Source organism: Geotrypetes seraphini, chromosome 1 (assembly GCF_902459505.1).
Source record: "Geotrypetes seraphini chromosome 1, aGeoSer1.1, whole genome shotgun sequence".
NCBI classification, from domain to species: Eukaryota; Metazoa; Chordata; class Amphibia; order Gymnophiona; family Dermophiidae; genus Geotrypetes; species Geotrypetes seraphini.
The window spans coordinates 522,060,048-522,076,802 of NC_047084.1; the positions used below are offsets into that span (position 1 = coordinate 522,060,048).

At 39.2% G+C, this 16,755-nt stretch overlaps 2 protein-coding genes across 3 annotated transcripts in view; one reads left to right on the plus strand and one right to left on the minus strand.

Moving 5' to 3' along the window:
* ALDH7A1 (aldehyde dehydrogenase 7 family member A1) overlaps positions 1-4,526 on the plus strand; it is a 117,751-nt gene extending 113,225 nt beyond the window's left edge. The window contains exons 17-18 of the mRNA XM_033928987.1: positions 2,803-2,878; positions 4,055-4,526. Of these exons, the coding sequence (XP_033784878.1) occupies positions 2,803-2,878; positions 4,055-4,109 (131 nt within the window). The 3' untranslated portion in view covers positions 4,110-4,526. The remainder of the gene's footprint in view (positions 1-2,802; positions 2,879-4,054) is intronic.
* A 2,604-nt stretch (positions 4,527-7,130) lies between these two features.
* The window catches only part of GRAMD2B (GRAM domain containing 2B), a 157,775-nt gene continuing 148,150 nt past the window's right edge, over positions 7,131-16,755 (minus strand). For both annotated transcript variants that reach the window (XM_033928988.1, XM_033928990.1), the window contains exon 14: positions 7,131-8,934. In XM_033928988.1, coding sequence (XP_033784879.1) covers positions 8,893-8,934 — 42 coding nt within the window. In that variant the 3' untranslated portion in view covers positions 7,131-8,892. The remainder of the gene's footprint in view (positions 8,935-16,755) is intronic.

Genomic DNA, 16,755 nt, shown 5'->3' on the forward strand with positions numbered 1-16,755 from the left:
ATGGAAGAGAGAGAGGGTAGACAGTGGATGGAAGGGGCAGAGAAGGGTGGACAATGGATGGAAGAGGTAGAGAGAGGGTAGAAGCTGGGTAGAAAGGGCAAGGAGAGGGCAGATGTTGCATGGAAGTTAGAGAGGACAAACACTGTATAGAAAGAAGAGAGCGAAGAGAAGATGATTAAAGCAGAAAAGACAAAAGGTAGAAAGATTTTTGGTGTTACTTTACTTAGAATCAATATTGTAACTGTATTGATAAAAGTTTATAAATAGGAAATAAGGCAATTTTTTTGGACTAAACCCCTTTCCTCAGGTCTGGACAGGATACCATAACAGCAGTATACTGTACTGTTCTGAAGAAAGATTTGGCCTCTGAAAGCTAATTGAAAAATGGATTAGTCCAATAAAATGGTATTTTCTTATTTATCATTATTTGTTTTATTTCTATTTGTAAAGTGGTGATTGTTATGTATCAGTTTTTTCAAATTTACATCTACTGTCTTTATATTTTGCGCAGTATTAGGGGACATGTGTCACTGTTTCTGTGGTGTTGTGGTGGTGCATTGTATGCAGAGTCTGGTTTCTTGGCGGTTCAGTTTAACTTTTGTCTACATATTTCTATTTTTAGTTTGTGATTATTCCATATTGGGCGAGGGTGTATCTCTGTTCTGTGTGTATGAAAAGGACATGGTTTTCTGTTGGCATTGACTGCAGGATCAATTGACTGTGCAGAATCTGGTTTGTTTAGTTTTACAATATGTGTGTTGGTATTCTAGTGCTCACTGCAGTGTTGTTAAGATTCTGTCTTTTCCTAGGTATACTCTTGTTGTGTGATATGTGGATTGTTATTAAAAATAATATTTTTCATATAGATGAGGGGGATGTTAAAAAATGATGGGCCCTGGGTGTCACACATGCTAGGTACGCCACAGCTGTTTTTCTGGAATAAGCAGCATGAAATCTATTTTACTTTCTTGGGGATCTTGCCAGGTACTTGTGACCTGGATTAGCAACTATTGGAAACAGGATACTTGGCAAGCTGGACCCAAGATAGCTGGCGGTATATAAAAATAAAGTTATTATTATTATTAAATATCACTGTACTGGGACAGATTAATGTACTTAATAGCTATGTATTGCGTTTATTTGACCAGTCATTCAAAAGTTTAGCACTAATAATTATCACAATCACAGCTCATATTACAATATCGTGCTGAATATATATATTCTCTTATGTTTCACACTTGGGGATTCTCAGAACGCCACCCTGGTGTATATACACAGTGTGACAGCACTCCTCACCGATTTCCCTCGATCTCATGTGTGACTACTTTTATAAATATTTTATATTATATGGGAATTTTTTCAATAACATAAAATATTTATAAAAGTAGTCACACATGAGATCAAGGGAGTCGGTGAGGAGTGCTGCCACACTGTGTATATACACCAGGGTGGCGTTCTGAGAATCCCCAAGTGTGAAACATAAGAGAATGTATAAATTCAGCACGATACTGTAATATGAGCAGTGATTGCTTTTATTTGGACAGAGTACACACTGTCTGACATTTATTCTTCCAAGGAAGCAGTTTATAGACTTTTAAAAAAAATAATAATAATAATTTGGACAACCAGTTGTGAGGTAGAATTGTATGTTTTCAATATATTGGGACATATTTGCAAAGTATAATATTTATTATATAGATGTAGTTTTTAAAAATTGTGTGTGGTAATCTATAAAGGAATTGAGGACTACTCCAGTTGACTTTATCACACACATGTAACATTTGATACGTTTTAGCATGATTTTTTTCTATGAGGCTGAAGAATAATTTTATTTTTTGTTACTTTCTCTCTCCTCTGATTTTAAGTTAGTCTGGAAAGATAAAAGGAGCAGGAAGAGTAGGAGGGCCCGGGCCATGAGCAGAATTAGACAAAGAAAGACAGAAGGCTCTAAGACTCCCCCCACCCTTCCTTTGGTTCTAGTGTTTTAAAACCAGGGCTAAGTGTCGTGTAGCAGCAATTTCAGTCAATGTAATCATTGGGCAGACAATTTCAATAAAAGATTGCCAATTTAGGCTCACATTTGGGAAGAAGATAGAGCATGGTCTGGCCTTATTGAAAAAGACCTCAATCCAATAAGTTGAGGTCAAAATTGATCAATTTTAAGAAATCCTTGTCTCCTTTCCTTTTTTTGTCAAAGCAAACTGGCTATTCCTCTCCAAAGATATTTTTATTAAATATTTTTGTAATGCTGCTTTGATTGCTGAGTTTTGGCAGGAGAGACTAGGAAATTGCTGAGGGAATTCACAGCTTGGAATGGGAGTATTAAACTTCCTGTTTTTAAAGGTTATACAGTATGATACAGGGGCTTGTCATGTGTTTAAAAGTTCTTTTGTATTTCCACCCCCACCCCTCCCCACATTTAAGTAAAATCTAAGGAAGCTAAATGGTTTATGAAGTCGTTTCAAGACTGACTATGGCTGGGGTGTCAAAGTCGTTCCTCGAGGGCCGCAGTCCAATTGGGTTTTCAGGATTTCCCCAATGAATATGCATGAGATCTATTAGCATACAATGAAAGCAGTGCATGCAAATAGATCTCATGCATATTCATTGGGGAAATCCTGAAAACCTGACTGGATTGTGGCCCTCGAGGAGAGACTTTGACACCCCTGGACTATGGGATGGAGGCAGAAGATAGGAGCTGTGCAACAAATCTACATGAATTGGGCAAAAGCACATAGGGTCCACTGTCCAGCACTCCTCTGGATTGTGTGTACATCACATTTTTTTTGTCTTTTTTGGCAGGTGGTGAAAAGCATACTGGTGGTGGAAGAGAATCTGGCAGTGATTCCTGGAAACATTATATGAGAAGATCCACATGGTAGGTAGCGTTTACCAGAGCCTGAAAAAGTTAAATCACTTTTAAGAAATAGCAGAGGTAGAGAGTATTCTGTGGGTGAGGCACAAAATCCCTATGCAAGGATTGCATAGGAGCAGGAGCATGTGCACAAATTATAAGATAATTTCCTGTATCTCCTGATGTAACTCCACCCATTGTTTTGGGCAGATATATGTATATAATTTACAAAACCATCGGTATAACCTAAAATGACACTGAATGTGCTTATTAAACTTTTTTCTCTTTATCTAGTTTCTTCTATCTTAGAAGCAGGGACAAGCCTCAGATTATGGAGTTTTACCCATTCAGGGTTCTTACAAAGAGAAGAACGATTTTTTCTTACTCTTATTAAGATCACTGGCTTGTACCCATCCTCCCTACCTTAATCTTAGCATTAATTTTTTATTTCTTCAATCTTAAATTAATTACTGTTAAAATACTGACTAAATTTTTATTGCCTTCTAATCTTATTACTTTCTAATAAACTCAATGTTTTTTTAAATAATTCTAAATTCATAAAGGGTTAATACTTCATCAACATTCAGGACCAATTCAACCTCAGTGTATTTTGGAAAAACTAAGATATTAAGGGCTTCTTTCACAAAGGTGTGTTAGGGCCTTAATGCACTAGCCACTACTGCCTCCTTTTAAGCAGGCGGTAATTTTTCAGCTTGCGTGCGCTAAAAATGCTAGTGCACCTTAGTTAAAGGAGCCTTAAGGTAGGGAGGATGGGTTCAAGCCAGTGATGTTAATAGGAGTAAGAGAAAATCGTTCTTCTTTTTGAAAGAACCCTGAATGGGTAAAACATGCACAATATCTGTCCCATTAAAAAAAAAAAAAAAAAACCCCCACTGTTGCCTATTAACTGAAATAACTGATTTCAGTGCTTCTGTGATGGACATCTCACTACTTAGGGCTAAAATGCCGTGCGAGCTAGCCGCTACCGCCTCCTCTTGAGCAGGCAATAGTTTTTTGGCTAGTGTGCGCTAATCCGGTGCATGCGCTAATAACGCTAGCGTACCTTCGTAAAAGGAGCCCTAAGTTTCTGTAGTAGCATTATAAAAACTTTTTTTTAAAATTTGTGTGTGTTTAAAGAGCTTGATCTTCTTGTAGGCCAGCATTCACATTTTTCCTGTTTATTATTTTTTTTTCTTTCAGTACAATCAACTACAGCAAAGACTTGCCTCTAGCCCAAGGAATCAAGTTTCAGTAATGTGTGTTTTAAAGCAGAACCCTCCCAGGCCCTTGGATTTTTGGCAAATTGCAAATAACCCTAAGTGAAGCAGATAGCATGGATGATCTCTGGTGCTTAAAGAAGCCTGAGACTGGAGTATTGTAAGCACATATCCTGCTTCTAATACTGAGGAACAGCAATAGCGTGGATACCATTTGTCTACTTTCAGGCTGCTCCTATCATGTTGATGTGTAATATGCAATAATTCCTTATAGGAAAAATAAAGTACATTTTGGAATGATTTTGCTTTAAAAAAAAAAAAAAATTCTTGCTGCAGTTTATATCAAGAACTAGAAGAAAAGATGTTAGCACTAAGCTTAATTTCTCTATCAATGTATCTTAGTGCTTCTTTTAATACATTCACTATAAACAGGCCTTTATACCATTTTGAACAAGTGTTCAAGTGAAAAATCTGTGACTGTGTTTTCACAAGTGGCAGTTATTTACTGGAGGTCAGCAGAGACATGATGCACCTTATAACTAACACACATGGTTACTTGCTAGTTTCGCGGTTAATGGGCTTTGTCATAATAAAGCCCTAAGCGTGCATGCGCACTCCCACCTGTGTGCTCCCGTTTTCCGTGCACTGTAGGGCACCGCAGGTAGGAGTGCGCATGCGTGAGAATCCCCCGAGGCAGATGTCAGCCGCTGCGGCTGGCAGCGGCTGCAGGCCACGGCGGAAGATGGCTGAAGCCTGGCTGGAGGAGGACAAGGGGGAGGGGAGAGAGATAGAGACAGATGGATGAGAAGGACAGAGGGGCTACTAGGGGGACCAGGAGAGATGGCAGGGCATGGGTGTCCAATGTCGGTCCTCGAGGGCCGCAATCCAGTCGGGTTTTCAGGATTTCCCCAATGAATATGCATTGAAAGCAGTGCATGCACATAGATCTCATGCATATTCATTTGGGAAATCCTGAAAACCCGACTGGATTGCGGCCCTCGAGGACCGACATTGGACACCCCTGTGGTAGGGGATAGGGAGAGATAGACTTCAGTGAGTGTGGAGGGGGCAGGAGAGAGAGATGGTCTTGGGGAAGGACAGGAAAGGGAAAGATGGCAAAAGAGGTGATACAGGGTCAGAGAGAGATGGTAGAGGGTGTGAAAGGGGGAAAGGGAGAGATGGAAATGGTAGGACAACTGCTGCTTTGGGGCACTGAGGGAGGAAAGGTTGGTACGTCAGGACTGCTGCTGCCGCCTCGGGTAAGGAAAGACCCTGTCAGGAGGGCCAAAAGGGTACAAAGGAAATGGTGAAAGGTGAGGTGGTGGGCCTGGGAACAGTGGGAGGCAGGGTCTAGGCATGATAGAGGCAGGGCATGGGTGGGGTCAGAGTCAGGGTCTGGGTATAGGTGGGGCTATTCTAGCACCCATTACTGTAACGAATGTAACGGACTAAAACACTAGTATTTTATAATATGCAGTTTTCATATTTTTAGTCTGCTTAGACCTAGGCAGATTATAATATAAACATTCATAAAAGTAATCAAATACATAACAAAATCACATAGCTCTACTAAATCAAATGTTATACTGCCCTCATCTATCCTAACATCGAAATTGCTCAGACATTAGGAAAGACAGATGTGTGTTTTTAAATATTTCTTAAACTGATAAATTTGTACACAAATGTAAGCAGCCAGACAACCAGTCCACATCAGTGGATCAACCACTGAGAAAGCACCACCTTTGTATCCACAGAATGTGACGTGAGCATTCCCTACCCTGTATTATCATAAAATTTGATGCTGGATGCTTAATGTGGAATTTAACTTGCATGGGTAGCTTGACCTTCACCTTAGCCAATTTAAAAAAATGAAACATAACAAGCCACATTAACAATAATAAATAAGCTGCATTTGTTATATTCATTGAAAAGCAGTGACTTAGCATGAAGACTGCAAGGTAGTAATATTTATTTATACATATGCCGTATTTTTCCACACAGCCGGCACTTCTCCTCATTGCTGGTATCTCGGGACATACCTGGAATCCTCCGGTACACAATAGTGTGTCGCAGCACACAGTTTGCAATACACTGCTCTAAACTGTTCATTTCATTTCATTCTGCCATACCAACCCAAACAGCTGGAATTCTACTTGTGGATTGGCCACAGTTGAAAGGATACTGGACTAGAAGGATTGTTTGACCTAGTATGGCAGTGCTTAGGTTCTTATGATGCACTGATCAAACAGCAAAGTTCAGGCTAGTTCATTTGACCTTATTTATAGGAATGAAAATAGAGATAAGTGGGTAGAAAGGACTTTTAGATATATTACATTACATTAGTGATTTCTATTCCGCCTGTGCCTTGCGGTTCTAAGCAGATTACAAATTAGAAGATATCTGGACATTTCCGAGAGAATTACATAACAAAGATTCAAGTATGTTACAGGATATGGTAGAGAATAACAGTACATTCGGTTCTAAGCGGATTACAAATCAGAAGATATCTGGACTTTTCCGAGAGAATTGCGGTATACAAACCTAAGGTTTAGTTTAGTTTACATAACAAAGATTCAAGTAATTACAGAATACAGTGGAGAATAAACAATACATTCGGGTAACAGAAGATAATTACATAACATTGAAGGAAGAAGTTTACTGGATACAGATGGTGGTTGCTTATTTAGGTATCTGAATATATATTGGGGTATGGTTTGAGGAGTTGACTAATGTGGTATTCACAAGGGAGTATGCATGTGCGACTAGGGTGGAGGTTAATATGTAGGGAAGTGTTTTTTTAAATAGAAATGTTTTGATTTATTTTCGAAACACTTTAATGTCTGTTGTTTTGATCATCAATTTGGTGATATTACTGTTTGAAAAGTGGTGTTAACGTATAAGTGAACATTGAGCTACAAAAAAAACCCCAAGTGACAGAAAAGGCCAGCAAGGTCATCTTATCTGCAGAACTCATGATTTAATCTCACATTCCAGCTTCTAAGAATTTTCAGTACCTTCAAATGTACAAGTACAAAATGACAGAGAAAACAAGACATTAATTGGTTTGCTTGCTTTTATTTCTGGATAAAAATAGATTTACATTTCACAGAAATGTTTAAAATGTTCTTTTACATATAAATAATGCAAGTACCATCTGTTACAGATCTTGTGCTATACATGCTGCTCTATATCCTATGAAAATTTAACCAAACTTAACAGTTGCCTACTGTACACAGTGACTTGAAACTTTGGGAAAATACAATAGCTAAGCAAAATAATTCAGTGTATGGATTCCCTTAAATAAATCACTAGATTGTGGTACACAGTGCTGATTTTCACTGTGCCAAGGATTACCGTACACTTAAAAGGGTTTTCTTTCTTTTCATCCTCACTGAAACTCATTCCGTTATATGTTCAAATTACAAAAATCTAATGTGGTTCAGGAAAAAACCATCATTGCACCCAAGCCTTTGTAAGATGTGGGCAACATAAGTTATAAATTAATAGAAAATCAGCAATGTTCGAAGACCTCATAAGCAGCTCTAGAATTAAAATTAGCAGAACTGAATATAGAGAAGGAATTTTGTGGGGTTCAAAAAAATTCTAAGTGTAGCACACCAGGAATGTGAATTGAAAATGTCAATGCATCGTTACAGTACTGAAGGCATTTAGGGCTAGAATCTTTAAACGGCACTGCTCAGTGTAATTGTAATCAAAAAAAGGCACCATTTATACAATCACTCCTAGCAGGACCTAAGCATCACTAGGCATCCTAGACATAGGCGCTGCTCCATTAGGCCAGTTTTTCACTTGCCTAATTTGGTGGTGCCTATGTTGGATGCCTAAATCAACGATGTCTATTCTCTCCCCATCACCACGCTTTTTTTTTTTTAACATAGGCGTCACTAAGCATCCTAAGAGTTTGGTGCCAAACTCTTAAATTGTCTGTTTTGTTTTGGTTTTTGATTGGCTGAAAACCAGCTTGGTCAATTAGCACATCAATTAAGCCAATTAAAAAAATAAAAAGTAGGCACAGATCATGAACTTAAGCATCACTAGGCGGCTGCAATTAGGGTGCCTAGCTATGCCTAATGTAGGTGCTGTTTATAGAATAGTCTTTGGCTGGGGTGCTTCCTCTATCACCAGTGTGCACATCTAAATGCCTTCATGCAGAGCCTGCTGTTTTTTTCAAGAGATGGACATCACAGGACCAAAAAGTTAAAGGTACCAGAGAAACATTCTTGGTTGATGAAAAATAGGACAAAATAAAGACACAGAAAACACAAACATAATTGTACTTACATCTATAGTGAGAAACAAAAATTGCATCCATGAAGCTGTAGAACAGAAAAACTTTTAGTGATCTACTTTAAGCAGAAATCTGTGGTCTGTTCCTTCATTTACATTGCTAGCTTCCTGCATGGGAGATCCTGGCCTTTGCAGAACACACATATGACTGCATGGTGGATACCTTGGTGCTGTCAGATTGAGCCCTGCTGACAATCTAGTTGATGTTGGTCCATGCCCTCAGTGGCTCAATCAGATGAAAAAGTGGAGTGTATTATTAAATGCTTCTCCATATGAACACTGCAAACCATGGGCTTGAACTTCCCCCAAACTTCTTACTCTGATCAATAAAGCGGAAACCCACCTACATTTGTTATTTATTGCACAAGAAAAACCATAGTCCAGAGGTTGAAGGTCAAATCCAAGCTTGAACAGCTAAAGAAGCAAGAGTAAATCAACTCCATCCAGCAGAACATCTTCAACTGCTTTACTGCAGGGGGGAGATGAATGGGAATATCTTACAATGGCTGTTCCTCAGTCAGTGTCTTCAAGCAATCTTTGCAAATTTTTCTGTACCTTAAGAAAAAGAAATGAAATTAGAAAATAAAATTCCAAAGCTTCCCAAATCTACCTTATGGGCTCTTACAAACACTTGGAGACTAAGTACATGCCAATTCCTCATAGGTGTGTTTACCATGGATACCTTAAAAACTCAGATGGTTGTGGGGTGACCAGGACAAGTTTGGAAAGCTCTGGACTAGGCTCACATAGCACTTCAGGAATGCTTAAAGGACGTGCATGGGCAGGGGGGGGGGGGGGGAGACATCAGAATGGATTTTTGTTTTTTGCTTTTATAAGCCATGACAAACCTATAATACAAAGTAACCATGAAATGACTTATCTCTATCATCAGTTGCTGAGGTGCAGACTAAAGTACGTGTTTTGGGCTGCTTGTATTTTTTTGCATATAAAATGGGAGCTTATGTTCCAGGATAGAATTGTCTGTGTTTTAGGAGTGACTGGATACACTTTAAGGGGTAGCCATGATTAATGCTTTCTTTCATGCTTGCAGTCTTGTAAAGGTGAGTAGTTGTGCGACATCCCTGCTTTGTTTTTAAAGATGACTAAAGACTGGCTCTGACTGAGCCTCAATTTTCTCCATTATGCTGGACATTTCTGCTTTGAGTTTTGAAATTTTTACCCATTTTCCACTCCAACTACGTTCAACCTGATATAGTCCAAACGCTAAAGATTAAGTAGAAAATGATATGTTCCCCCCCGTTCATGAAGTTTCACAATGCGCCGGATGAGGTTGCACCATGGAGTGATACAGGGGCATTATAACATTCTTAGTCTTGTTAACCATCCCATTTTTAATAATTCCCAGCATCCTGTTTGCTTTCTTGGTCGTCGCCGCCGCACATTGGGTTAAAGCTAAAATCAATACTAAATATACATTTACATTAATAGACAAACAGGAGGTTAGGGGAGAGAAATACAATAATAGGATAGGATAACATAGAGGGCATGTACATAAGGAGATTGGTTACATCTGTGAACAGGTCAGTATTAAGATGTTATAGATAAAAATGTCTTTAGGTTAGAGTGTGGTGAAGTTGTTAAAGCTACAGCCTCAGCACCCTGGGGTTGTGGGTTCAAACACACATTGCTCCATGTGACCCCTGGGTAAGTCACTTAGGGCAAAATTTTATAAGAAGCACCCAAAAGTTAGGTGCTGTGCAGCACGATTCAAGTAAAATTGGGTGCTGTTTAGTGAATCGCACTGAATGTGCCACCTGTTTTGGAGGTGCCCAATAAACAGGCACAACTAAATGTTAGGCACCCATGTGAGCGCTTAAGCACGCTTAATAGTGATTCTGTAACACGAAGCCGCGCCCAACATGCATAGCGCTTTTTGAAGGCCGCCTAAATTTTGAGAGGCGCCATGTTACAGAAGCACTCTTGATAGGTGCCTAACATTAGGCGCCGGTTACAGAATTTGGGCCTTAATCCAACCCCCCCCCCCCCTAAGGTACATTAGATAGATTGTGATCCCACCGGGACAGACAGGGAAAAATGCTTAAGTACCTGAATAAAATTCATATAAACCGTTCTGAGCTCTTCTGGGAGAATGGTATACAAAAATGAATAAATAAATAGATTTAAATCAATCAAGAGCTGACTCTGCCCAAAGATGTGTAGGCATTGAGTTCCATCAAGTTTATTAGGTTTTTATATACCGCCTATCAAGGTTGTCTAAGCGGTTTTACAATCAGGTACTCGAGTATTTTTCCCTCTCTGTCCCGGTGGGCTCACAATCTATCTAACGTACCATAATTGGGGAGCAGTGACTGAGAAGGTAAGATGTACGGGTGGTATCATATTATCTGCTGAGGTAATGGTATTACAAGAAGATGCTGGTTTGGGTAGTAGGAGTCTATGGAATGAGTAGTCTTTTTATGAATTCTGGCATGTGGGTCTTGAAAGCTAGAAGTAATATTTTGTAAGTTATTCTGTAAGAGATTAGTAGACTATGTGCCTTTATCAGTAGGGGTGTGACATGATCACATTTTTTTTGTCTTTGTTAAGAGCTTGATGGCTGTATTTTTAATTATTTGTAATCTGGTCATTGAGGTTGATTAGATCCTGCTAGTAATGGAGTTGAGGGATGGGACAGAGCAGAAGTTGGCAGCCTAAATACTGGAATTAAAACTACGGTACATTTGCATGAAGTAAACAGAACTGCCCTTTTAAAAAATGCATTATTTTTCATGTTAGTCCTTCAGAGTTGCTTTATTATTCTAAGGAGGGGAAAAAAAAAAAAGCAGCTCTTCTGAGGCTTGGATTCCACAGAATCCTTATGGAGTCATTTCTTTGGGCACGATGGGCTCCTTTTACAAAGGTGCATTAGGGCCTTAATGCGTGGAATAGCGCACACTAAAATGCCGCATGCGCTAGCCGCTACCACCTCCTCTCGAGCAAGCGGTAGTTTTTTGGATAGCGCGTGCTAATCCGGTGTGCGCACTAAAAACGCTAGCGCACTTTTGTAAAAGGAGCCCTATATCTCATTTGTTTTCCAATTGGTAAACAGAAACTTTGTATGCAATGCACTCCCATTCCCTCAAAGAATAAACTAACAGCTCCCAGTAATTGTCCTGATTAAATGACCTACACTTTAAAGAAAGAAGGTTTATTCTATCCAATGCATGTTTTTTTCATCTATTTCTGTTTTGTTTGACTTTCCAACTGATACAATTTGTTCTCCAAAACAGAAGAGGGAAAAACATTCCCTCTGAACAAACGGGGGAAAAAAAGAGGTAACCCACAAGAGGTGTTTAACAGCCACATTACAAAAAGCAAACCTTGAAGTATACCACAAAATCTTTGGTTTATTTTCAGCCCTGACTACATAGATTCACAATTGATCCACTTATTTTGCCCAGTACAGGACATGCTTTAATGTTTCTCTTTCTCTGATGTTGTCCTATAGGCAGAGTCTGATTTCTTGGGGATTCAGTTTATTCCGAGTACTTACTTCTATTCTTAGGGCTCCTTTTACTAAGGTGCACTAGCGTTTTTTAGCGTGCGCTAACCCCCGTGCTATGTGGAAAATACTAACACCAGCTCTATGGAGGCGTTAGCGTGCAGCGTGCGGGGCAATGTAGTGTGCTCTAAGTGTGCGCTAAAACCGCTAGCGCAGCTTAGTAAAAGGAGCCCTTAATTTGTGGTTTCTTATTCTATAGGTGGTGAGAGATGTATCTGTGTTCTGTGTGTGAGAAAATGTATGGAATATTCTTGTAGGATCAATATTTACTAATCTGCTTTATTTAGTTTTCCTAATGGTATATTGATGTTCTGCTGCCCACTGCAATATTTATTGTGCTGCCTTTTTAAATCTTTTTTTTTTTTTTTTTTTTACATAGGCCCTTGTTATGTGACTCCTTAGAAGTTAATGTGTTTTGTTATGGTAGAATGCCTTATATGTTTTGAGTGATTTTGTAGGGTTATATATTGCTTCACAATATGCCTTGCAATAGATATTGGATTTTGCTCACCCCTTTCTTAGTAGTGGTTCAAGGTGAGTTAACATTCAGGTACAGAAAGTATTTTCCTGTCTCTAGAGGACTTACGGTCTACATTTGTACCTGAGGCCATGAAGAATACAAAGACTAGGGCACACACACAATGAAGTTACATGGAAATACTTTTAAAATAGGGGGAAATATTTTTTTTTTTTCACTGAATAGTTAAGTTCTGAAACTCAATGCCTGAGCATGTGGCAACAGTTAGCTTATCTGGGTTTAAAAAAATATTTGAAAACGTTTCTGGAGGAAAAGTATATAGTCTGCTATTGAGATAGACATGGGGGAAGCCACTGCTTGTTGTGGAATCAGTAGCATAGAATTTTGCTAATATTTGGGTTTCTGCCAGGTATTTGTGACCTAGATTGGCCTCTGTTGAAAGCAGAATTTTGGGTTGGGTTGGGTCATGTCATTGGTCTAACTCAGCATTCACATTATTATGTTCTTATGCGATAAGTAACTTTCCTAGCAACACTGATAGTTGAACCCTGGCTTCCTGTGTTCTCACCCTGATGCTCTATAGCACAGGTGTCGAAGTCGGTCCTCGAGGGCCGCAATCCAGTCGGGTTTTCAGAATTTCCCCAATGAATATGCATTGAAAGCAGTGCATACACATAGATCTCATGCATATTCATTGGGGAAATCTTGAAAACCCGAATGGATTGCGGCCCTCGAGGACCGACTTCGACACCCCTGCTCTATAAGATAGAGATAATGCATATTCTAAACATGTTTGGTACCTTAAACTAAAAGCCAGCAGAGCTTAAGCCTGGTGGTCATTTGGCAACCTACCCTAAAACACCGATAAGCAAATCATGTTATGATAGTCAGTAACCACAAGATTTGTTACAGTGTTTCACGTTTATTAGGGTTTTGATATTCCACTCTTAAGCAGCTTTCAGAACAATTTTCAATAATAATATTAAGGGAATAAAAAAGAAAAAACTATAATATTGATGGGAAAAGAAAGGAAGAAATAAAAGAAAGAGCCTGGTTGCTAATCCTGGAGTCCATGGCCAGTAGGCTAAAGTCACAGCATGTCATGGACCATACGCTTCAAGAAGAAGGTTTTAAGGTACCTCTGGAATTTTGTAAGGGAGCTTTCCATACAAAGATGCATGGGCAGTGTACTCCAAGAGTGGGGCCAGTTCTAATAAAGTTACAAGCACAGCTAAAATCCAAACAGACATGATTAAGGGAAAGGACACCAAGTAGGTTTTGTGACATAGGGCAGAAAGATCTCATGGGTGTGTGGGAGTTCAGTAGGCAGGAAAGATATAGAGGTATACCAGTGGTATATATTTTATGTACTAGAACAGGGGTCTCAAAGTCCCTCCTTGAGGGCCGCAATCCAGTCGGGTTTTCAGGATTTCCACAATGAATATACATTGAAAGCAGTGCATACACATAGATCTCATGCATATTCATTGGGGAAATCCTGAAAACCCAACTGGATTGCGACCCTCAAGGAGGGACTTTGAGATCCTTGTACTAGAAGGAGTTTGTACTTCATTCTATAGGAAACTGGTACGCAGTGGGCTGACTTGAAAAGCGGAGACACATGATCGGATTTCTTTAAACCTGCATTCTACAGCCATGTGAAAAAATTAGGACACCCCATGAAATATTCACATATCAATGTCAAATCTTTTTCAAATTTATCTCTGGAAAAGAAAGTGATGTAATTGCAAGTAAACAACAAAAATTTTCCTCGATTTACTCATGAAACAAGAGATATCCACAAAAATGTGTATTCTAACTGAGGAATAAATTAGGACATCCCCACATATCCTCCCACTTAAAATGGCTCAAATCACATCACATCAGGTGCACATGATTAGAACATCGTTACTTAGCATTTTGAAGGAGGTTTGCAATACTTAAACCTCAGACATTTAATATGGTGTGCTCATGACTGCTGTGGAGAAAGTGAACACCATGGTGAGATTAAAAGAGCTGTCTGAGGCCTTCAGAAAGAAGATTGTAGCAGCTTAGCCATTCCATGGTCTGGACAATAATGTACAAGTAGAGGACTTTCCAAACAACTGCCAACATGCCCAGGTCTGGCCGTCAAAGCAAGTTTGCCCCCAGAGCAGATCACACGATGCTAGAGGTAGTCTCTAAAACCCTAAAAATGTCATCACAGGACATATAGAAGGCTCTTGCTACTGTTGATGTGAAAGTGCATGCCTCTACAATCAGAAAGAGACTGCACACATTTAACTTTTATGGGACTTGTGCAAAGAGGAAACCTTTGTTTTCTAAGAGAAACATCAAGGTCAGACTGAAGTTTGCCAGAGAGAACATAGACAAACATGACTTCTGTAATAGTATTCTATGGACAGAGTCTAAAATCGAATTATTTGGACACCAGAAAAGAGGATATGTTTGGCGTACATCAAATACAGCATTCCAGGAAAAGAACTTCATACCAACTGTGAAGCATGGAGGTGTAAGTGCCATGGTTTGGGGATGCTTTTTGCTGCAGCAGGACCTGGCCAGCTCACCATCATAGAATCCACCATGAATTCTACTGTGTATCAGAGGGTGCTTGAAGAACATGTGAGACTATCTGTAAAAAAATTAAAGCTGAAGCGGAACAGGGCCCTGCAACATGACAATGACCCAAAACATACCTGTAAATCAACCAAGGTCTGGCTGAAAACTAAGAAATGGACAGTCCTGGAGTAGCCACGTCAAAGCCCTGATCTTAATGCCTTTGAGATGCTACATGTGATTTGAAACGGGCTGTACACACAAGAAACCCCTCAAAAATCTCACAGCTGAAAAAATTCTGCATTAAGGAGTATATGATGAGTTGGAGGCAATGAATGTCTTGCTTCCAAATGCCATAAAAGTAGTGAATTACAGCAATTTATACAGCTAATGACAAATGAATGGATAAGCACCTGGAGAGAAGCCTGATCCAAGAAATTATGGATGGAATAAATCTGCTTAAGTTTGAAAAAGCAGCACTTTATTGTATTTGAGAGCTTAAACTTAAAACTAAGGGCTTCAGTGTGGAAACAACAAGCATCGAATGAAATGGTCATATCTGCTAGTATAATTGATGCAACCTCCCTGAAGACTAAAAATAAGACCTGGTTTATATGCAAAGACTATGGGACACTTGATGAAGTTACAGGTAAATACTTTTAAAACCAATAGGAGGAATTCTTTTTTTATTCAGAAAATAGTTAAAGCTCTGGAATGCATTGCCAGAAGTTGTGGTAAGAGCAGATAGTGTAGCTGGTTTTAAGAAGGGTTTGGACAATTACCTGGATGAAAAGTTCATACTCTGTTATTGAAAGACATGGGGGAAGCCACTGCTTGCCCTGGATTGGTAGCATGGAATGTTGCTACTCCTTGGGTTTTGGTCAGGTACTAGTGACCTGGATTGGCCACCATGAGAACGGGCTACTGGGTTTGATGGACCATTGGTATGACCCAGTAAGGCTATTCTTATGAGTAGAGCCAGGTGTCAATTTTTCCAAGACTAAGGATTCAGCTGCTAGATTTCTGCCCCGTCCTTGCAATTTATCGTGGTTAAACATTAAATGGTAAGCGTGGGTTATATTGAATATTATAGTGAAGTTTATGATACTTGAAGTAATATGTCAGTGTTTGTTCATCATCGAGTGAAAAAGATACATGTGTACAAATAAAGTTCCATAGATGAACATGGAATAGATAAACAAATTTAAGAGTTCAGCTTACTAGTGCTCTACCACTGATGTAGTGCCCTAAATCATTTTTCCTCCCAACACATTTATACAGCAAAGAGCACACTGGGTGATGGAAGGGAAGAAGGTGTCAGATAGCAGCAATTAATAATGGTAAGCCAGTTTCAGGAGTTTATTCAAGCGTCAACTTCTACTACATGTAAAAATCATAATACCACTAGAAAAGTCAACTTAAGTCAGACCAAAGTCCATTAAATCCAGCATTGTGTCGGACAGTGGCCAAGCCAGGTAACAATATACTGTGAATCCCAAAAAGCACATCAAAACTTCTCACAGCTCATTTTCATGGATAAACAAAAGCTCTCCCAAGTTTACGTGGCTAATAGTTTTCTGATGGAATTTATCCAAACTTGTTTTGAGATGTCCTATAGCAACATAATCCACACTTCAGTTATGTGCTACACGAAAACAAGCAATTGTTTGCCTCTGTGATGCTTACCATGTCACAAATTAAAGTAATTTTGCTTGCATCCTTAACTAGCTCCTGCTATGTGGATACTTTTTTGAAATCAGATATTTACAGTACATATGTATGTTAGAAGATTAGTACTTACAAGTGAAAATTGATGCCT